This window comes from Callorhinchus milii, unplaced genomic scaffold (genome assembly GCF_018977255.1).
Source record: "Callorhinchus milii isolate IMCB2004 unplaced genomic scaffold, IMCB_Cmil_1.0 Scaffold1, whole genome shotgun sequence".
NCBI lineage: Eukaryota > Metazoa > Chordata > Chondrichthyes > Chimaeriformes > Callorhinchidae > Callorhinchus > Callorhinchus milii.
The window spans coordinates 76175364-76199578 of NW_024704742.1; the positions used below are offsets into that span (position 1 = coordinate 76175364).

A 24215-nucleotide genomic window follows, 5' to 3' on the forward strand; every position below is an offset into this window, starting at 1 on the left:
TGAAGCACAAATTTCAGTGACCTACTAAACGAGTGTCCGTTATTAATTGGGCAAAACCAGCAAAATAATTTGATGCTGGACGTTAACCCAGCTGGTGATGCTTTCACCACTAAACGTAATCCTCCCCCATCCCTCTTCTCCTTTGATACTGTAAAAGGAAGTTGTGGTTGAACCCAGGGATATAAAGTGAAGATACAAATCATGCAAATTCATTAACGCACACTGGTAAAAAAGCAATATGCAGGCATCTGAAGCACTGGTGCACAACATTTTGTAATGTTGAGCCCCCTTGTTTATTGCAGGACTTAGAACTCTGCACATACTGTACGACCACCCTTTCACCAGCGAAACATCTACTTTGTTTTTTTACAGAATATTTTCAGATTAGCACCATCCCAGCAAGTTTACCCAATTTGCATTTCAATTGTTGCACAATGGTTTGAGTGTGAAATGGAAAACAGCTCCATATGATCTGTACCAGTGAAAGATGCTTACAGTTAGTAATTAACACGAACAAGGACCACAGCTATGAAGGCAACGGACCTTGGATGAATAGGATCAGTTACTTTCCAGAGGCTAGCTGGAGCCCAAACCAACTTGCCAGTTCACACTTGATAGCATTTGTTTTCATCTGCAACTCTTAAAAGAACCACACAAGATACGATACCCTTCCTGTGGCTCCATTCACGTGTTTCTCCAAGGACAGATACTTGTCAGCAAAAGTTAAATGTGATATATAGGACACGGTTTACAAAAAGTCATTGTGATTTAGAGGCCAAAAATGACTCATGGTGCAGAGGTCTGAAATCCTCAGAATGCAAAATACCTTTCAAATCAATACTGAATATAAGAATTTTACAAAACTCAGCATGATCTTAAATTGTTAGATAATGGTCTTAAAGGTCTTAAATTATAAGAAATTCCAGGCTTTAGTTCAGACCCGCCTGCATATTGTCTGCATTATGCCCCTGTCCACTTAAACTCTTTTCCAAAAAACACTTTGCCTTGCTACTCCTCTCTCCATCTTCAGAATTCTTCTAAAAACATATCATTTGACCATGCCTTAGTCAACATCATTTCATATCTTATTTGCCTGCTTGGTGTCCACCACTACATTTGTCAAGTGTTTTGATGTCTTCTTTTATGTTAAAGCTGCTCTATAAATGCATGTTGAAACCAAAAAATCTTTCACCTTTTACGTCAGGAGGAAGTGCTTCATAGGATTCATTGTGAAGTGTAGTGACTGTACAAAAAAAGTTTGTTTGGGGCATTATTGTTTTCATTACAAAGCAGGTAATGAAAAACTGGAACCGGCAACCAGGAAAGTTAGTTCAGGCCAGGACATTGGACTCAGTTAAGAAACAACTTGATAGATTGGCCGGAAAGATAAGATCAAATAGGCTGAGGGGCTTTCTTCATCTGAACCTCTCTTGTGCTTCCTACATCTTTTTGGGTTGCTTTGAGAAATTTGCTACACTGCTGCCAAAGGCATGCGCTCAATGTAGCATAGTTTTCCTACGATGAAAGTTGCATAACTTTATGCAATTGAAAAGTTTATTTAATTCAGGGTATCTGCACATGAGTGCATAGCAGCATTTCACACAGTAGGAGATTGTTCTGTGACAATCTGCGTAGGTTTCCCCTATCGTTAAGATTTTTTAACCCTACTGACCTGGCCACTACCTTCATTCAGCGAGGATGCTTCGTATCCCCTACCCTATCCACCCCATCGACAGCGGGTAGGCTTTCAGCCATTCTGCTCCACTCTCTGGAACTCCATCCATAAGAAATGATGCTTAAGACGCATTCCCTCTCTCATCTTGTTCAAGGTCCATTAAGATATAACCTGTTTGATCCCGCCTTCAGTCACATTTCCCTTCCCCATCCCGCACCTCCAGCTTGGGCGCCCAGCCAACACTGTCAAGTGTATTGGGATGTTCTTCCATTGTGAAAGACGCTGTATACATGTAAATTTGTGTTGGATCGTCGGGGGAGACAACATGTGGGTCACAATGACGATAGGGAAATGGGGAACAAGAGTGTGAAAGTCAATTCAGGCCACTCACACACACCAAGCACTAGTTCTCCCATCAGCCCCACAGAATCAAAAATTGATTCTGTTTATTTTCTCTCCCTTCCTCACCCATCAGGGGTGGGGATAGGAGAGAAAATAAATAGAATCAATTTTTTTCAGAAAAATACTCAGCAAATGGTCACACCTTCCAGCCATAGGACTATTTCACTCAGCACTTTTGTTTTAAAAATTGAAGATAGCACGTTATCAAACCAGGTTATATTCACACAACCACTTCAGCTCAGCACCCGAGTAAATATTTAGTCAAGAATAAGTAGGAATATGGAACCATGCTGTTAGTGTTTTGCACAAAACGCCATCTGCCATGCATCCTGCACTGCTAGAAGGACTTCATATATGTACATTTAGTTATTTTACCTTTGCTCCAGTTGCTTAATGGTAGAACCCATCTGGTTAGTCTTCTCTTCCAAACGAGCAATGATTTCATTCTTCTGTCTGACCACACTATCAGAACCCTATAAGGAGTGAAAGAAAATGCTGTGTTTACCAAGAGATGCTGTAATAATCAAATATAATAGAGGGCTCACCAGGTAAAGGCACCAAGTCATTCAGTGGGGAAAGTCACAGGTTTGTACCCTATGTCTGCGCTTGAGTAAGCCGATTTTAGCTGGGGACAGCCATCCGCATCAGCTCAACTGTTTTAGGGAGGAGGAAATCAACAAGGATTCCAACTCCAAATCACTATCCACAGATGCCTGCTGCTAGGTGCACATGTTCAGACAGGACTGGGCTTGAGAGAGGTCAAATCACAATCAAATTTAACACAATCGAAACTCTCAGCTGAATATTTGTAATCTTAGGCAAGATGCCAGAAGGCATCAGGCATGTGTCGATCAATATCCCAGTAGTAGGAAAAGAAAGAAAAACTTCAGGAGGAGAAAAAGTTAGAAGATAAAAATTAGGAAGAAAACCTTTTAAAAAATCTGCTTCTCCTGCAAAGAAACAGTAAGCTAGGGTCAGATAACCACAAATAGTGCTTTGCTCAGATAATGATAACCGAGTGAAAAGGAAGGGAAGTTATTGAAATGCTTTTTACACTAAACAAGCACATCACTTAAGTCAACCAAGGCGAGTCACCGCTCCCTGGAGATCTCAAATGTCAATATGTTCTTCTTCTTTTTATATATTTTTTAAGATGATATACTGGAGAAAAGGATTGGTAATGGGAGAAACTTCATGGCTAACAGCAGACAAACTTAATTTTGTGGCACATCTGATAAACAGCATTACCAAAGATTCTTTGAATGAGTGGTGTACCACATTTCGATTGAAATCACATTAAAAAGATGCATTAGAAAACAAAGCTAGCTTGAGTGATCAGTAGACTATGAGGCTGACATGGAGTTTTAACGCATTCCCTTCTAACTCAGAGACGCGAGTGCTACCAATGGAGCCAAGCTGACAATTTTTAAGATACTGCAGCCAAAGTGTTTGTTCCCGTTCCTATCCTCACCTGAACCTTTTGGGACAGATCATGTTTGAGAGACCGAACATCATCCAACTGGTGTCTAAGCGTTACAAGAACATCTTGCTTCTCACAGATGTCCTTCTCCAGCATTTTCATGGCCAGCTCCATTTCCTGCTTCATACCAATCTGCAGCTCCAACTCTTTCTCAACATCCTAAACCACAGAAAGAGGCAAATCATAAACTCATCATCTAGATCAGTGTGGTCAAACTGGCAGCCTGTGGGCCGCATCTGGCCTGGCAGGTGATCTTATCCAGCCCGAGATCATTTCCACCATTTCAACTTCTGCTCGCTCCCTCCCTGGAGAATGTCCTCCCAGGGTAGCAGCAGGAGCCGGTGGTTGGGAGGCGCAGTTCGGAGACCCTTTACTGCAGTCTGTCAGGAAGGCAAGCGCGCCTCTTACCAATCAAACAACCACCATCTCCTGCCACTGTAGGTATTGATTGAGAAAGAGAGGGATTAAGAGTGGAGGGAAGAGGGGGGAAGGGGAAGAGGAGGCAAGGGGGAACGGGGTGGAGAGAGAAGGGGGTGAGAGAGGTGGGGAGAGAGAGGGGGGAGGGGGGAGAGGGGCAGGGAGGTGGGGAGAGAGGGGGGGGAGAGAGAAGGGGGAGAGAGGGGGGGAGAGAGAGAGGGAGAGAGGGGGGGGAGAAAGAGAGATAGAGAGAGAGAGAGAGAGAGAGAGAGGGGAGAGAGTGATTGAGAGGGGAGGAGGTGAAGTGTGAGAGGGAAGAGAGAATGTGAGAGGGTGCAATTGAGAGAGAGAGTGCGTGAGAGAAGAGTGTGTGTGAGAAAAAGGGGGTTGAGAGAGTGATTGAGGGAGAGTGAGCATGAGGGAGAGGGGGAGACAGAAATAAAAAGAGAGAGCAGAGAGAAGGAGCAGAATTGAGGGCAATGTTTCATGGTTCACTGTCAGGACAGACAATCAGAGCCACCCTTGGTCACCGTGGGGGACGAGGACAGACACTGAGTGACATGCCGTGCAGTTTCCTCACAGCAAGCTCCCTCTTTTCCCAGTAAAAAACTCTTCTACGTCCTTCATTCCATCTGCACAACCCCACGACCTCCCGATCTGGCAATTCCACCATCGCCATTTGCCCCCACTCTCTAGAGTTCCATTCCTGGAGTCCCTCCAACTCTCCTCTTTCAAGCCACTTCAAGACCTAATTTGTTGACCACGCTTTTGGTCATCTTTTACCCTCCCCTTCCCACCTCTCTCGGCTCCCACCCCCAGCACAGCTGCCCAGCTGACAGTGTCAAGATGTCCTTCCAACATGAAAATGGTGCTGTGGTAAATGTTGTTATGTTTTTGGAAGGGAAACACAAAATATTGCTTATGTGGCCCGCGGTCCTTTCTCAAATAGAGAATCCGGCCCGCAGCAGCCAAAAGGTTGGACCACCCTGATCTAGATACAAGGTTATGGCACTTACTGTAGAGAATGCTGGACTGAATTGGCTTTCCAACTGCCGTGCTATACTTTCAGAATTCAGTTTTGCTTCTTGCCAACCTGCGCCTAATACTTTCCTGAATTATGTAAGCAGGAATGTATCCTCCAGGGAGACATTGTGCATTCCATTCCAACAATCTATCTCTGGGATTTCCATGTGTAGGTGGGATGCATGGAATTCTCAGTTTGGTTTGGATGCTTTTAAGCATGGTGATGGGTTTCCGCATGTGTCAGACACCTGGCTGACTCCCCAAAAAGTTTTGCTTCTTACAACGACAACAACAAGGTTCCATTTATAGAGCGCCTTTCACGTCGGGAGGACGTCCCAAGGCGCTGTACAGTTGGGTCAGGACCCGAGCAGAGGGGGAAATGGTCAGGGTGAGGGGAGGGAAGCGAGGGAGCGAGGAGGGGGTAGAGAGTCGAGAGGGGAGCTGAAGGCACGGTCAAAGAGAAAGGTCTTGAGACCGGCCTTGAAGGAGGAAAGGGTAGAGGCGGCGAAGGCACTGGGGGATAGAGTTCCAGAGCCTAGGGGCTGAGAGGTTGAAGGCCCGGCCACCGATGGTAGGGCGGTTGGGGTGGGGGATGTGGAGCAGACCGGAGCCAGAGGAACGGAGGGTACGGGAAGGTAAGTAGGCGGATAATAGGTCAGAGAGGTAGGAGGGAGCAAGGCCGTGAATGGCCTTGTAGGTGAGGATGAGGATCTTGAATTCGAGTATTGAATTACAGTATTTCATGGTAGATCAAGGTGTCCAGTTGATTTTTTCAGTGAACGTCTGAGAAAGAAAATTGCTGGTCGAAACTAAACTTGTGAATCAGAGTCAGTTTGCTTATCTATAATGGAAAATGAATTCATTGTATTCTTTGCATCTTCAATAATTTCAGGTCAAGCCCATGGCCTGAGCATTTCAGAAAGTGGTAAGAATGAAAAGGTATAATGTCAGACATCACTTTTGGAAAGACGAACATACTAATCTTATTGGGGGGTACTGGGGAGGTAAGCAGGATTTTCTTGGTGCTGAACTGGCTCCAAGGTGACATGTTTGGCAACGGATTGTCGGAATCGAGGTAGTCTCGGTACTCCAGTTCCTGAGCCAGGTGGGCGAGGGCACGGCTGATGGCAGCACAGCCAGCCTGGCTCATCGGCAGGATTTGAAGAGCAAACCAGTCACTGGGGGCAGGGAATCCTCCCATTCAGCTCCTGTTAACCCTGCAAGCCAGGGTTAACAGGTCCTACCTGGATAAACAGCGGGAAAAGCTTCCCAGACAGTGCTATCAATTGCAAGCTATGTGGTTTTAGCTGGTTAGACTCTAACAGTACCCCAACGCACACTCTGGGGAACCCCAGGCCTTGGCTTTTGCCAACCTGCACCTAACACTTTCTGCAATTAGGTAAGCATGATGCGTCCCTCCAAAGAGAGCGTGCACACATTTTCATTATGTGCAGCCACAAATTCATTATCATTATTATTGTATTATTCTACCAGAAGAGTTCACATGTAACTTACTAGTCTTAGCTGAGTTTCTTCTTTGAGCTGTTTCCGGGCCTCATTGTACATATCATCCTGGTGGGACTGTCTGTGGAAATTGCCCTCTGCATTTCCATCTTGCTTAGACACCTACAGAAAGGAAAAACAATTCACACATGATTCCTGGCATAAGATGTCTCGAGTCCAGTTTATCTCTATCCACAGAGTTGGGTAATGCAATCTGCCATGCCTCAGATGCTGGACAAGGGCCAGTTTTTTTGATTACCAATATACAGGCCAACCCTGTAATAAAGCATCCAGGATATGGTGCGTGATGTCGTTTTCTAGGAATGTGTTTTGCATTATGGTTGGTAGTGGTTTCCAGGAATTGTATGCAATTGGTTTGCTTTCTTGAGTTACTTTTCAAAGTTCCAATATATATCCCAATTTTTACTGAATTTTCCCTTTTTTTGGGAGGGGAGAGGGTCAATTCCCTCTAGATAATCTCCCGTTTCGATACAAAATATAGACTTCAGAAAAAATATTCACAGGTTTTTATTTTGTGGATTNAAAACTTATGGGTCCATTTTAATGGGTCCATTGCAAAAATCTCTACTATTAACTAAGGTAATGAAGATTAAAAAGAAATATCGAGTAGCTCAGAGTGCAGAAACTTCCAAATCATCATAGCAACAGCTCTGGGTAAAAGCCTTTTAGACTCTAATGATTTTTATGGTTTATTCCTCAGGTTCAATTGTTCTAAAGCAGAGAGACCTCTTAAGATTTCCAGATGGCAGAAATTTCAATGCCAGACAGATCAGAGTGAAATTTAAAAAAATGACGAACCATAATGATGACTAAGGTTCTCAAACACAACAGAGGTTACATTTTACAGATAGAAAAAACATAAACTTTGAATTTTTCAGATACCCTAAGGCAGCGTAGCTCATGAGGATGCGGGTTCTAGGGTGTGAAAGGCTAGTTTTGGTCAAACACCACAAAGGATTTCTTTACAAAGAGGATAATCAACTACTGATGCAAGTCATCCAGAAAAATGGTTGAGCCCAGGACAATTGACTCATTTAGGAAACACCTTGTTGCTGTAATGGATGACAGCAGGATTGGTATTCTGGAAGGTTGAGAGGAAATAGGCCAAAAGGTCTTCCGCATCCAAATCCCTCTTGTGACAGTGGCTGGCATGCCTGGACACTTGATTCTTCTCCTTCAATCTCCTGCTAACCCAACCAGGAACTTGACATGTGAGGGAACTTGGATGCTAATCTTTATTTTACCACTAGGTGGTGTATCATGCTGGACAATTAATCCATAAAACTAAGATTTTTGCTTTCAAGGGAAAATAAAGTTTAATGGGAGTACTTTATGTGAAAAGTACTTCCAATAAAAATAACTTGAAGAAAATAATGTATCTGTATTATTCAGCCCTGTTGCTATTATTTGAAGTTCTCACTTTAAGATTGAACCTGAAAAGTGTTTCTTCCTGCATTAGTATCCTCCAGGCTCAAGCCTAAATTTATCCAATGGGATTAATGGTTAGTGTCAAGGGAGAGGTGGTCCCAGGTATTACAGTAATAGAAGCAGGATGCACTAAGGGGTCAGTGCAGTTGTATTACAAATATATTTTTCCTTTCCTTAAGCGTTCTGAGATGCTACCCCACATGAAGGGCATTATATAAATGCAAGTTCTTATCCTATATCTAATGGGAATACTTTGAAAAAGAAGCACTCACTTAAGACTCCATTTCCCCTTTAGCAACTTCTTTGCACAATTCTGGTCCCTCAAAAGTAGTTATTGAAGCTCTCAGAAAAACCTTAACAATACCTTTCACAGAACAGCAGTCTCCTCCTGCTGCACATACCTCCATCTTCTTTCGAGTGGATTCCAAGTAGTAAACATTGTCTTGCTTTATTCGCTCGGTCTCTTCCTGTAAAGTGATGATCCTGTTGTTTGCCACTGCAAGCTGTCAGGAATAGTACAGGAAGATCAAAAATATATAATTTCTCTCTCTCTCTCTCACACACACACACACACAGAAAAAAATGGATTGATTTATAACACTGACCCTTCCACCCAGGACAAATAAAATAAAACCCTCAAGGAAACTGCTCTTTTATTTTTATTGTTTCTGTACTTGTAGCAACGGTACTTTTAGTTTTGACAATATTTTCAAACCCACAATAATTGACACACTTTATGTCATATGTCAATGTGAGCCCTTGATTGGTGAAACATCATCCTTTAAAAACAAGTTGTTTCCATCTCGAGAATAGTGGGCAGTACGAGTATGAAAGAAGCATGTGTTTTTAACTCGTTTTAAAGTTGGAAAAGATAGAAATGGTTAGATTTGGTCAAAATAAAATGTAAAATCAAACTTAAAGAAAGGACAGATAGAAAATTAGAAATAAGAGAAAAAGATATGGGGTAAAGAAAAAAAAAGAAGTGGAGGGGAAGAAAAGGTTATCCCAATATTTGGCCTCAATAATCCATGGAACTGTCATTGAAAAGATTACACCTGCAACAGAAGCAAAAAACAGGTACTGCCTCAAGATGTGCAGCTTTTCTCTGAAGCTCCAATTTACAATTACTTCACAAGGCAACCAGAGCAGTAAGAGCAGATTATCGATTTGATGCCAAATTCGGATTTTCACTTACCTCTTCAGTCAATTTTGTATTCGATTTTTCTAATGCGTCCACTTTTGCCTGTAGGTTATTGACAGTAGCACTGCAAGCAAGTGTATAAAATAAACAGCTCTCTCTGTAGACTTTTTATTGTTTCTGTAATCATAGCTATTGGTATTTTTAGTTTTGACAGTATTTTCAAACGCAGAAGAAGCAAAATGTTTTATAAATTACAGCCATCTGATGCAACCCATCAATCATTTGGCAGCTGATTGGAGAGAGGGCAGCAGCAGAAGTCTGGGAAGAAATTACCTGTCAAAAGCAAGGGATTTATAGATAGGCAGTCCTGACTAACAGCAGGATACTTTTATATCACAAGGAGACTAAAAAATCTTTCAAAGAGTGTATCCTTAATACTGGATATAAAAAAATTAATTGAAGTCCCTTGAAATATTGACAAACCAATCCCAGCCTATCTAATGCTAGTCTCACTCCTTGTGATAGTTGATCTCATTCTATACTTTTGTTATTGAGGTTTCTTCTGCTAGATTTTCAGTTCTCTTCAACAGCCTTTTTCTCTCAAGTCCAAATTGAGTTTTGAGGCTTTCTATGCCTTCTCCTTAGTCTTGGCTCACCAAGTGGGAACTGGATAAACACTTGAGCTTTGAAAATACTGAAGGATATGCAATTGGCTGCTGCGTTTCGCCCCCAAAAATATACAGTCAATTCACTTTACAGTGTATTCTGAGAAGCACTTTGAGACGTCTCGAAGAAGTGATAAGGCGCTATATTAAATGCAAGGATTAATATATTATTATAATAAAAAGGGTCAATTTAGAAAAACACTAACACAAAGAGCTAAATTTTCTTTTCAGAAACTTTCTATGTTTCCAAGTCATTCAAGTTAAAATGTGGCATAGCTATATGAGGACTATATCAAGGTCAAACTCCAGCATCTGTTCCTCTCAGCATCAAAGCAGAGACTAGGATTGACGTCAATGCAATAAAGGACGAATGATGATTCCATATTAATATGATTCCATATTAATAATAGGCACAGCAAGTAAAGCAATGTCTAATACAAACCAACAGCTATGCATTGATCATAAAAGGTTGTGAATATCTCATGATTTGAGTTTAGACAAGGCTTATACATCAATACTTAAACTGCACCCAACTGAGCATGAAATCTCCCACGTTTTTTCTTTAAACCAGACCTTTCTTTAGAATGTTAAACATTAAGAGAAATGACAAGAAGATCAATAAGCACCCTACCTAAAATTACTGAGATAGCATAGCTGCATAAGGAAAGGAACTGTTAGACATATAGTACCTTCCCTCATCCCCAAGAAAAAACAATTGATTGATGGAAATTTGTTATAATTAAGCTAATCAAGCTTAAAAACATTTAAACTCCACTTCACATTGCAGTTATATTTATATGCTGTGCACAATACCTTAGATGTCTGTTAAGTTCTTCCACATAGTTTTTTTGGTCCAGGATGGCAGTAATTTGTCCATCCCTGAAACAGAACAGATTTTCGTTTATCATCATTTATCATCACATTCAACAAGTGTCTGATGCTTAAAGGGGAACATCACTTGGGGCAGGTAAAAGGAACAATAAACTTTTATCTCCTTTAGTTTTGATTTCCGCTCACAATGCTATAATTATTTAATCCAATACACAAGTTTAGCAAAGAAAGACGTTTACCAAGTACTAAACAGGGACAAGAAAATACATACAGTCCTACCCACTTATGTCGACATGTCGGGGACTATTCGAGTTATGTCGGCACAAGTGGACAATAGGTATTCTGTGATTAAAATTTCTGAATCGTGTATTTACATGTATTTTCATTGATTTATTTTAAAAAAGTCATACATTTATTTAAATTGCTGAAGAATTTATTTACATGTATTTTCGTTACCTTATTTACAACATTTCGTCGACTTATTTACAAAAATAGTCATGTAAATAAAATAGTCATTTAAGAGTACACTGTAGACATAAGTGGTAATAAAACAATGCGCTTAATAATGTTAGGGACCTAACAATTTGTCGACATAAGTTTGCTTTAAGTTTAAGTCAACATCAACATAGATGGTAAGCTTTTAATATTAATGTACGGAGAAGGGACCGGGATTTAGTTTTTGGTCAATTTAAATGGGATATTGACATAAACAGGTTCAAGATAAGTGAGCAGGACTGTAATAGGAATAAGGTCTGTAAACAGATCATAAAAGTGCTACCAACTCGGTGCATTCAAGATAATGGATTCTGTTTGTAACAAACAATCATGTTCCATTATGTTGTCTATGTGGGTCTATTAAAAAAGTTTAAAAACTGCCACTGTAAAGAAACAAAATTTCTACTATATCAAACGGCTGCTGAAGTCAGGGAACCAGCACCAACACTGACAGGGTGAGCCAAATTTCCTCTTTCAATGCTATCAACATATGCTAAATCAAATTACATCATTATAACAGCTAATTCATGGGTTGAAAAATTATGCACATATTTCATCTGCTATTAGTCATTTATAGCCAATGAGCAGTTAACCAGTTACAAAGATCATCTGTTGCACAGATTCAAATGGAATTAATGACAGGTAGAAGGTAAAACTACATAGCTGTAAGCAAATACTCACCCTTCATTGCTTTTACTGCTGTGACCGCCATCTTTCAAGTAAAGAGAGAAATCGATCACACCAACCTAAATTGGTACACCAGAATCAAGTTAGAATGCTTCTCCTCTCTCTGCAATACTGCAATACTTCATGACATTTATAAAATAAGACAGAACAAAGCAGAGGAGTAACCAATATAGCAGTGTTTCAGTAAGCATTTCTAAGCATTTAATTAGCATCAGAATGCGAGTCAATAATATAACGTAATGTTTTTACTCAAAGTCAGGGCTACATTTGTGTTTTTAATGCAGAATTTGGGTAGAATTTTAAAGTGAAGTCTGGAAGGAGTGGAAGTATTTTGTGATTAGCAGTAATATGGGTTTGTGACACAGGAATTATTTTCTTTATCACCTCATGTCTGATACTTGTGGAAACCCATCATTGTGCTTAAAAACCCAAACTGGACAAAGTTCCATGTTTGCCACTTTTGCGTGAAATTCCTGCGTGTGGAATGGAATGCATACTCTCTCCCTGGAGGGGCACATCCTGCTTACCTAATTCCGAAGAGTATGAGCCAGATTTGCAAGAGCCAAGGTTTGGGGACCCCAGAGTGCACATTGAGTTAATGCTGCAGTTTAACCAGCCAAAATCATATAGCAGAAAAATATGGGTTAATTCAGGGAAGTTTACATAAACAATTTAATATTCCATAACATTGAAATCAGGATAAGAGGAATTTATCAGCAGTGTGTGGCAAAATCTTAATTAGTGCCAAGCTAATGCATTAATTGATAACTAACCGTCTGAAGATCCAAAAAGCCACTGTAGCAAGAGTTGTTACAAATGGCACAAATTAGGGCAAGTGTAATATTGGTCTACGAGAGGGCTGAAGTGGCCATGATCACTGGAGTGTTTCTGGTGGCACAATACTGCGTGTCAGTCTGGTGCAGTGGAATCAGAAGGTTGTGGGTTTAAGTCCCATGTTGGGGCTTGGGATCTGATAGACTAAGCTGATGCTCCAATGCAGCACTGGGAGACTGGGGGGTTTGCTTTGGAAAGCTAAATACCAGCCTTTGGATGAGTTGTTAATTCAAGGTCCCATCTGCCTGTTCAGGTGGATATTAAAGATACCATGGCACTATTCAAAAAGAGAAGGAAGTTTCCTTCTTCCGGTATCCTGCCCAATCGGTCACTCACTCCATGGCTGTTTGTGGGACTCTGCTGCCTGCTTTCACCCACAATGTATACAGTTAATCCACTTTATAGTATATCCTGTGAAGCGCTTTGAGACATCTCGACGATGTGATAAGGTGTTACATCAAAATGCAAGGATTAAAAATGCAAGGATTTTTCTGATTGTAAAAACTGCCGACATATTCCTGGGGTTCTGTTACGGTAGCTTAAAGTACATTATACACAACTACCCTCAAAATAAGCCATTTGAGAATACAATTTATGAGCTACCTGAGTATCAAGGTCCTCGCCCTTCATGCACAGATTCACATCAATGACGTTGAGCCCAACCAAGAGACCAGCGATGACGGCACCTTCCTCTTCCATCATCAAAGCGTTTGCTTCATAAAATTCACTAGATAGAGAAAAAAATGAAGTCAGAATTAATGCAGATGTTAAAAATTCACCAACGCCTTACAGCTTCCTATCTCAAGATTTGTTGCTGGAAGGCACTTTGACGCAACTTGGAAGCTGCTCTTTGTACTGACTGGAGAAGTTTCATGCTTTTACTCAGCAGTCTCCGTATTTCATCTCATGTGAAAACAAAAAAGCAATAACACTGCAGCCCATTCATTTCACAATCTGGGAGGAAAGAAATAAGGGCCCAGGTATGTGTGTGTGGGGCGGCGGAGATGGGGGGTGGGGGTGAAGTATCTGAAAATAGTGCAACAAAGGGTTAAATAAAGAGAATCACATCTTCTAGTGCAGGCATAACACGGGCTCAGTTTAAATGAATTTTGTCCTGTTGAAAGGACAGTGAAGTCTGGGTTTGATGCTTATCCATCACTTGGAGATACTAACCCCTTGCGAAGGGGTTCAACTAATCCAAGAATCTTCAATCTAAGATATTACAGTGACAGATGCGACTTGATGGAGGGGGGATTAGGAGGACAGATTCTTTATGATTAGAATCCATCCATCTACATGCAGACAGCCTCAATGCTGAAGTAACAACAATGATTAAAAAAAACTAACCTCATAAGATCCTTTCTATTAATCAACGCTTTCATATAATCTGAGAGTTTCTTTTGCATCAATGCTAAGCGAAGCCATGCTCTTCCTCTTCCAACTGGGGTCCTGCAACAGAAACAATAACCCACAGCTTTTTTTTTTTGGGGGGGGGGGTAAAGGTGAAGGAAAAAAGGGATTAAAACAAAGAGGAAACAAAACCCTTAGGCAATAAAGTACAGGTGAGAGAAGGCATCATATCACCAATTATCAATGGATACCTTCTCAGAAGCATAGTACAAATCTTCAGCACAGATATCCCTGTGCATTTTTTTGTTAGTGCATGCAGAAACCCATCACCATGCTTAAGAGTATTCAAAGAGTTCCACGTCTGCAATGCACACCAGGGCTTACTCTATACCAAATGTCCAAGCAAAAGTTAAAAGTAGCCCTCGGATACTATTACGAATCACACATTGACTAAATGGAGTACACTGAAGATTTTTTAAAATCACAACAGCTGTTGCCAAAAATGCTTTGTGAGCCCCACAACCTACTTAACAACAAGCACTCAGGGCCCAGCTAAACTCTGTAAACCAAGTACAGGATTTTCTTTTAGTGGACATAGTTAGATTACATTTTTTAAAAATCTTTCTGGTGGGCATGGCCAAGGAAATCAATGACCATCTCTTCCCCCTCTACAATGTATGTGGCAAATAATCAGCGCATAGACCACATTGAACATAAAACAGAAGCAGAGCCATTATTTAGGTCACCAAAACCCTTAGTGTGCTGCATGCAGTCACCATGCATGCATATCAGCCACCTAGAAGATCAGTTTTCTTTCCAGAGGCCATTTGTCAGCCATATCTGACCAAGGTCTGGTGTCACAAGCTACTAGCCTCACTTCTGACAAGGGAAGTAGCCAGTGTTATGTTTAGTAAAGAGTAACCATGCAGTCTGTTATTTGTTCAGCTACAGCTACGTTATTGATCTGACCTTTTCAGGATTAAGGATTTGTCATCACCTCTAGGCCTCTCTTGGATTGCTGTGGATTTCCCTGGCTTGTATGGACGATTCTCCTCAGAATTAGTCCAGGCCTGATACACCTTACATACTCTCTCAGGTGGATATAGTTTGAGCTCTCATTTTATTGACCTCAAAAGGGCGAAGGTCTGTGTCGACCCATCAGAATTCAAACACAGAACCATGTGTTTTTAAGGACAGTACCCAACCAATTGAACTAGTTGGGAAATTTGGTGAATCTACATTAAAAATATTTTAAGCAACAGGATGTAGAACTTGGTTCGTCTGCTCTTTAGTTCACCCAATGACTTGCAATGATTCCTTTACATCAGATGTATTCTATATAGTAGATAACTCATACAACATAATCACCTGTCATTACATCACATTTCTAGGAGGTAGTAATCTCTGCATTTGATACAGCGACCTTATCACATTGAAAGTCCCAAAGTATTTTACAGGCAATTGCAGTACTGACAAGTGTAATGACTATTTGTTGGCAAATATGATAAAAGCAATAGTTATTAGAAGATAAGAATTTGCTGGGCGAAAGAAAACCAAGGTCCATCCAGTTTGCCTTCCACCATCTTAGCATTTGCATGACATGTCATGTCCCAAACTATATATTGTATCCAGAGATATTATTTCCTAACAGCAGGAGACATTCACCTTTCTTTTCAAAGTGTAATGAGATCTTCTAACATCCACTTAAACAGACAGACAGAACCTCGGTTTAATGTCTCATCCAAAGTATGAGCCTGCAAGACTTCCCTAGTACTACACTGAAGTTACAGCTCAGTTATGAGTTCAAGTCTTGACATGGGGATTCAAGATGCATCTTTCCAACTCAGAGGCAGAAACTGTTACCAACCAAGCCAAGCTGTCAAGCAATACAAGAGCATCTGCAAAGCTTGTGTAATTAGTGAGATGATTCTGCAATGTGATCCTTTCCCTCCCACCCTCTCACCATGGATATCAATGAAAACAGAGATTTATAGAACTCCCCATGCCATGACAGAAACAGTGTATTATCCAATATATCCAATGTGCTGATAATCGTTCCACATTTGAGATCCATCTAAGAATAAAGACTTGGGTCATCTTGTACTGGACATAACGACAAACCTTGAGCACCAAGATCATCACGTTCTTGGGAGTTGTTACCCTTCACTAAACATTACACTGTCTATTTGCTATCTCACAAGTGAGGCTACTTGCTTGTGACACCAAACCTTGGCCAGAAGATGGCTGTGAACAGCAGCAAACTGATCATCTGGGTGGCTGATAATAAGACTGAATGAAACAAAACAGGGTTTTGGCAACCTGTATAAACAGTTCTGCTTCTGTTTTATATTCAATGTGGTCTACGTGCTGATGAATAATGACTGGGATCATCTTGTACTGGAGAACAGCAACATGCACTTATATAGCATCCTCCACGCAGGGTAGCGTCTCAGAGATAACGTTTGAACATTCTTGGGAAAGATCCACTTGGAAGAATAGGAGCTCACTTCATAACACCAAGAGTAAGAAACCTGGACTGTGCTGAGTTAGTTCAGCTGGGATGTTACTGGGGCACTTCAATTGGTCTTGGTGTTCTTTTCTTTGGGGAGGGGCAAAAGAGGGAAGAATGCAAGAGAACTTGAATGTTACAGTACAGAAAAAAATCATTTCATCCCCTCATTTCATCCCATAAAGCTGGTGGTTTTCTCCACAGGAGCCAATGTAACCCCACTCTCCCTGCTCCCACTCATACCCTTTAATATTACTCCACTAACCAATTCCCTTTTAACAGAATCTATGGACTCTGCCTCAGTTACAGACCAGGTTTGGCGACAATGTTCCCTCATTGCCAAACAGCATAAAGACAACCATTCTCAAGGCCCAGGGATGGCCAACTTGCAGCCTGTGGTCTAGACTAACATAAGACAAGTGGTCACTTCGTCAAGGAACTGTATCCCAGTAAAAGTCAATATTTTGGTAGCTGTGGAACAAGATTTTGTAATCCCTTTACCATCATTGCCTCATTTCATGACATCAAGAACCTGCATTTGGACTATGTCCCCTCACTGCATCCATCTACAGATGAACAATCATATGAAGAGAAATTTAACTTTGTTGCCCTCATATCTGGACCTCACAATAAAACTGTTGGTTCTATTGCCCCTCTTCTCACACTAATTCCACCTCAGTGCACTCCATGCAGATGATTTTTTTTAGTAAACTTTTTGCTCGATGACCATTAAAGATTCCCTGTTTATACACAAATTGGTGCAGTTCACCATCCTTAGCACAGGAGATGCGGTTACAAAGCAAAGTGAGTGAAGATTGAATACTCACTTAAGACCTGGGAGGTCCTTAACACTGACTGTAATTTCACCCGCTTCAGGGCACAGCTTCTCCACCAGCTCTAATGGGCCCCAGAATGACTTGTTCTGTCCAAGGAATGTTTTCTTAGCTGGTAAAAACATAATATTAAAAAAGATACTTAGATAAAATTTGCATTTAAAAACTAGTTGAACATATATATATCAATATGATCAGATATAGCAGATTTGTAAATCTTAAAAAGCTGTATAAATGATGGCATATTCTAATCTTTAGATACTAATTGGTATTTCAAGCTATTTTCTCCTTTTATTCTTGTCCTTTTCTTTAATTTGGGCATACCTGTACTGTACATTGAGTTTTTTAAAATTAGCTTATATAACACATTGGAACGTCCTTCCAACATGAAAAATAATAATAATCCTTGCATTTGACACAGCACCTTATGTTGTTGACACGTCTCAACAACAACAACAACAACAAGATTCCATTTATAAAGCGCCTTTCACGTCAGGAGGACGTCCCAAGGCGCTGCACAGTTGGGTCTCAAAGCGCTTCACAGAAAATATTGTAAAGTGGATTGACTGTGTATTTTGTGGGCGAAACGCAGCAGCCAATTGGCACAGCAGTGTCCCACAAACAGTTGTGGATTCAGTTCTCTCTCTCTTTCGGGTGTTTTTTTCTATTGCTCTCTTTTGGGTGAGACATTAAACTGAGGTTGTGTTTGCTTGTTCTGACAGTTCAGGCTTCAGTTAAAATAATCTTTAGATTTGATACAGCCTTCCACATTGAGACATCTCAAAGCACTTCACAGGATACATTGTGAAATGCCAAGTGTATCTGCAGGCTAACGAAGCAGCCAATTTGCCCACAGCAAGGTCCCACAAACAGCCAAAAAGTGAATGACTGATTTTACCTTGGGACGTCCTCCTGTGGTGATTTTGTAGACAAACGGGAGCTCTCTTGTTGTCCGGGTCGACTTCCCCCCCACCCACCTCGTTCAACATTCCCCCCAAAAATTAAATCTTTGGTAAATGTGCTGTGGTGGGACTTGGATGGCAGTAGATAAGCTGTAGTGTTTACCTAGAGCCTTTTTTGTGAACACACCTTTGAAAAGCAGCTCAATGTGTGAAGTGCTTTTGATTTGATAAGACACTATTTGATAAGAATACAACTAATTCAGAAACAGAACTTTCCTCTGACAGTATTTTTTCAATTCATGCAAATTTGTTGTAGCTGTTGCTTTACCCACTCCCACCCCCCTTCAAGGTTTCCAAATGGGAGAAGAGGGCAATTCACTTTTTATTCATCATTCACCTTGATCATATGTTAGGCACCTTCCAAGTGAATGTGGACAAAGATATTGACAATATAATCATCATTCTTTGGTTTACATTTGCTAAGGTAAAGTTCATCAGACCGGCAGAGCGAGAGGCAAATTACAAAGCTTCTTTCTAAAGTTAAACAACAACAACAAAATTACATTTGTATAGCGCCTTTCACATCAGGAGGACGTCCCAAGGCGCTGGACAGACAGAGTTACGGACCCAAGCTGGCAGTTGGGGTGGGGAGGGTGGAGGGCAATGGGGGAAGCAGGGAGATCGAAAGCACGATCGAAGAGGAGGGTCTTGAGGTGGGTCTTGAAGATGGCTAGAGAGGGGGCGAGACGGAGGGACTGCAGGATGGAGTTCCAGAGGGTGGGTGCAGAGTAGCTGAAGGCCTGCCTGCCAATAGTGGGGCTAGCAAGGCAGGGGGATGTAAAGCAGGCCGGAGCCCGCTGAGCAGAGGGGGCGAACAGGGTGGTAGGGGTTTAGAGGTTGGAGAGGTAGGGGGGAGCAAGACCATGGAGGGGTTTGAAGGTGAGGACCAGGATCTTGAACTGTGTGATGGGAAGCCAGTGGAGTCGGGCGAGGATGGGGTGATAGGGTCACAGAGCCTAGTGCAGGAGAGGACGCGGGCTGCAGAGTTCTGGATGATCTGCAGTCGGTGGAGGGAAGAGTTGGGGAGGCCAACAAGCAGTGAGTTTGCATAGTCGAGCCTCGATGTAATGAAGTCATGTATGAGGGTTTTGGTGGCCTGCGGTGTGAGACAGTGGCGGACCCGGGCGATTTTGCGGAGGTGGGGGAAGGCAGAGCAGGTCATGACACGGATGTGGGATAGAAAGGATAGTTGAGGCTCAAACAAGACCCCAAGGTTCTGGACTGGCTTAGCAAGGTTGAGTGTGCAACCATGGATGGTGATGCTGTCAGCTCCTGAGGTGAGGAGGTGCTGACGAGAACCAATCAGGAGAGCCTCGGTCTTGTTGATGTTCAACTGAAGAAAGTTAGCTCTCATCCAGGACTTGATGTCTGACAAGACATTCTGTCAGGATAGCAGTGGCCCTGGAGTCAAGGGTGGAGGCAGAGCTAGAGATGGGTGTCATCTGCATACATTTGGAAGTTGACCCCCATGCCTGCGGATGATGTCACCAAGAGGGAGCATATAGATATTGAAGAGGAGGGAACCAAGGACAGAGCCCTGAGGAACGCCGCACGAGACGGTCCAGGGACTAGTGGAGAAGCCATTTGAGGAGATGAAGTACAGGCGGTGTGAGAGGCACGATCTGAACCAATCAAGGACAGCGCCATGGAGGTTGAGGTGAGAGGAGAGGTGGTGGATGAGGATAGAGTGGTCAATGTTGTCGAGGCAGCAGAGAGGTCAAGGAGGATGAGGAGGCAGAGGGAGCCGTGGTCACAGATGGACAGAATGTCATTTGTCACTTTGACCAGGGCTGTTTCTGTGCTGTGGGGGGCACAGAAACCCGATTGGAGGGGTTCGAGAAGGGAGTGACAGGAGAGGAAGGAGCGAAGCTGAGAAGCAACAACTCGTTCCAGGACCTTGGAGAGGAAGAGGAGGTTGGAGATGGGCCGGTAGTTAGGGAGTAAAGAATGGTCCAGGGAGGGTTTTTTAAGGAAAGGAGTGATGACAGTGGTTTTTAATGGGGTGGGAACAGTACCAGAGGACAGGGAGAGGTTGATGATTAAAATTCATGGCAGTCTTGCAATAGCCACATGGCTCTTTTTTTTTCTCCACCAATTGTACAATTAATCCAAGGCCTAGCTTTCTGATGGAGGAGTCATATCTTCTATGACTTGATAAGACGCTATATTGAATGCCACTATTCCAGAAACAAAGGTTACAGGATCGATATCTGATACCTGTTCCTAATTTCCAACTCACCTTTAAGGCCATGTTTGAGACAGTGTTCCATTACCACAAAGAATTGCTGAAGAGGAGCATAGTCTGAATCCAAGGACCGTCCCAAGTTCAAAGCAGATTCAATAAGACCCTTAATACTCAGCTTTGCCATATTCATTAAATTGAGTCGTTCAATTGCAATGGGATCCTTAGGATCTGAAACAGAAAAAGAGCACAAGTTCAGAGTACAAGGTAAAAGACACCAAGCAAAGTCATTCACTAACATATTCACAAATTTATAGATGGAAAGGGCTCATTTCTGTTATAACAGAAATGGTTCTACAAAAACCTCTGAGATGGATGAGTTAAACTACATTGTGCTTACATTGTGAAGCGCTTTGGGACGTGTAGAAGACGTAAAAAGCGCTATATCAAAATGCAAGGATTATTATTATTGCTACAGCCAGGAAAACAGATTTTGTCAGGATTTGGAAAACATGATAAGACTTACTTTAAAAATGCAAAAAAAATTGGCACAATTATAGCACAGGCAACAAAACAACTTTAATGTACTATTACATTCAGCTAAATCAACTTCATAAACACTGCTAAGACATCCTTTTGATAAGGAAAGGAGCATCTATATACTTTAATTAATTTGGAAACAAAACACGCATAATTTAATGCTTCATACAATTCAAAAAATTCTTCAATTCACATGTAATAATAATAATAATCCTTACATTTGATATAGCGCTTTTCACGTCGGGAGGACGTCCCAAAGCGCTTCACAGAACACACTGTAAAGTGAATTGACTGTATATTTGTGGGCGAACACAGCAGCCAATTGCGCACAGCAATGTCCCACAAACAGTCGTAGATTGAAAATGACCAATTTATTATTGTCTTGGGTTTTTGGAGGGATTATTATTAGGCGTGTGGAGTAAGGAAACTTGTCCAAGGTTTCGCCCTCTGCCTGGAATTGAACTCAGGTCTCTCGCTTGCAAAGCGAGTGCTCTAACCACTGAGCTACAGGACTCCACAAATTAGGAAGTTCTACTCAGGTCCACTCCCTGACCTGTTCCTCACGTACATTGATGAGTGTGTCGGGGCCACTTCCTGCTCTCGTAGTGAGTTAGAAGCATTTATAAATTTTGCTTCCACTTTCCACCCCTCCATAAAATTCAGATGGATCGTCTCTGACTCTTCCCTTCCCTTCCTCGACTTCACTGTCTCCACGTCAGGTAACAGACTATCCACAGACATTTTCTATATGCCCACCAACTCCCACAGCTCCCTTGATTACACCTCATCCCACCCAGCCTCCTGCAAGGATGCCATTCCATTTTCCCAGTTCTTCCGCCTCCGTCGCATCTGCTCTGACAATGCAACCTTCCACGCCAGAGCAACCGAGATGTCCTCATTTTTCCTCGACCGAGGATTCCCGACAGTAATAACCAAGGCCCTTGACCGTGTCCGCCCTATTTCCTGCACCTCTGCCCTCGCCCCTTCCCCCCCATCCCGGAACCGTGATAGGGTCCCCTTAGGCCTCACCTATCACCCCACCAGCCTCAATATTCAGCACATCATTCTCTGACATTTCCTGAACCTCCAGCGTGACTCATCCTCCAAATGCATATTTCCCTTCCCTCCCCTCTCTGCATTCCGAAGGGATCATTCCCTCTGGGATTCCTTAGTTCATGCCGCCGTCCGCACTACCAGCTGCTCTCCTTCCCCTGGCACCTTCCCATGCCAGCACAGGAGATGTAATACCTGCCCTTTCACCTCCTCCCAGACCACTATCCAAGGCCCCAAACACAGCTTCCATGTAAGACAGCGGTTTACATGTACTATCACCAATGTAGTATACTGTATCCACTGCTCACGGTGTGGTCTCCTCTATATTGGGGAGACTAAGTGCAGATTGGGTGACCGATTTGCAGAACACCTCCGTACTGTATGCAAGGTCAACCCTGACCTTCCGGTCTCCTGCCATTTTAACTCACACTCCCATTCACAGTCTGACCTCTCCATCCATGGTCTCCTACGCTGTTCCAATGATCCACAGCGAAAGCTTGAGGAACAGCATCTTATCTATCTGCTAGGGACCCGAAAGCCCTCCGGCCTCAATATCGATTTCAGCCACTTCAGACCATAACAGCTCACCTTCCCCCCTCCCCCCTTTTCTGTTACTAGAAGAGTTATCTTCTGTTATCATTACGATCATCACCCCAGACACTCTTTGTCTCTCTCTGGTGTGTTGCCTGTTCTGTACTATTAACATCTCTTCTCCCCAGTTTTGTTTCAACCCACCCCTTTTGTTTTACGCCACTACAACAATAACAACAAAATTACATTTATAGAGCACTTTCACGTCGGAAGGACGTCCCAAAGCACTATCACCTCTTTAATCCATCAACTAACACATTTGTTTTCTTTTTTTGTCTTTGTCTTCCTTGTCTTGTCTCCCCCTCTCAACTTGTTCTTAAAAACCTCTCCCTCCCAACATGCCCCAGTCCTGACGAAGGGTCGTGGACCCGAAACATTGACTCACTTTCCTTTCTCCATAGATGCTCCATAGATGCTGATCCTGCTGAGTTTTCCCAGTTCTCTCTGTTTTTGTTTCAGATTTCCAGTATCTGCAGTATTTTGTATGTTTTTTTAACAACATAATATTACTGCTATAATTCCATCCCAATGAATTTTCTTATTGGCTGTTTGCGTTAAGAAGTCAAGTTTAAACTAAGTGATGGTGAGCTGAAAAGCCTAATTATGAAGTGGCCTCATCACATCGAAACATCTCAAAAGGCTTCTGCTTTTGAAGTGCAGTGACTTATATGGGCCTACAAAAGCTAATCAGTGCCACAACATCCCACACACACCCCTTAAGTGCAACGATTATTGTTATAAACAATAATAAAATCAACCATTTACATTATTGGACAGTACATTGGGAACAACACTCCATGATTTTATTCAAAACAGTTCCAATGGAATTGTCAATGTTTACCTTAACTACCAGGCAGGTAGATGGACCTTGGTTTAATGTCTCATTGAATGACAACAACAACAACAACAACAACAACAACGAGCTATAAAGCACTCCTCAGCACTGCAGACAATGAACAAAAGTAAAAGTTTGCGTCTTGAACTCACAACCTTCTGACCCAGAATTCTAGTAACTGAGCCAATACTGTGGATTAGTGGAAATCTAGCCTGATGCCAGCAACAACTGCAAAAATCCCATCTCGAATAGAAAATACTGTGCCGAATTTACTAAAGTTCATGCAAAGTTCAATTCTTGACACTGAAGAAATAATCTATACAGTGCAGGAGAGTGACGCAAGACTCAATTGGGGAAAGGCTCAAGAGAAGGGACAACACCTCCCGTATTGTTTAACAAAACCATTCAATCATCAAAACAAGAGAAACTGGTTCAGAACTATTACAATGTTCAGAACTCAATATTGACTGTGTATGATAACTCTAAAGGCTTATTGTATGCTGCTACACCCAAATTATAAATGTAAAACACATTTATGCAAAGAACCAGCCTTCCTCCAACTAAATATTTATAATGTTGTGAGCACCGCTCTTTAGATCAGTCATGTAGGAACATGTTCTTTAAAAGACTCTCGTCAAGCGCACCTCGGGTCACCTCCCATCTCTCTCCCGACACTGCCTTTGTGAGGTGCTCCAAGAGGTCATCCTTTATGAAGACCACAATATAAACAAATGAAAGTTGTAACGATTTCAGACAAT

The 24215-nt window shown here is 42.0% G+C and overlaps 1 protein-coding gene across 8 annotated transcripts in view; it reads right to left on the bottom strand.

Moving 5' to 3' along the window:
* rufy3 (RUN and FYVE domain containing 3) overlaps positions 1-24215 on the bottom strand; it is a 64922-nt gene that overhangs the window by 9931 nt on the left and 30776 nt on the right. For 7 of the 8 annotated variants that reach the window (XM_042332255.1, XM_042332259.1, XM_007891964.2 and 4 more), the window contains 11 exons: positions 20496-20669; positions 17289-17406; positions 13950-14051; positions 13206-13329; positions 11763-11827; positions 10569-10634; positions 9145-9214; positions 8351-8452; positions 6513-6623; positions 3549-3716; positions 2453-2550 (listed from right to left, as the gene is read on the bottom strand). In XM_042332255.1, the coding sequence (XP_042188189.1) occupies positions 2453-2550; positions 3549-3716; positions 6513-6623; positions 8351-8452; positions 9145-9214; positions 10569-10634; positions 11763-11827; positions 13206-13329; positions 13950-14051; positions 17289-17406; positions 20496-20669 (1198 nt within the window). The remainder of the gene's footprint in view (positions 1-2452; positions 2551-3548; positions 3717-6512; positions 6624-8350; positions 8453-9144; positions 9215-10568; positions 10635-11762; positions 11828-13205; positions 13330-13949; positions 14052-17288; positions 17407-20495; positions 20670-24215) is intronic. The other variant, XM_042332272.1, reaches the window with a different exon arrangement.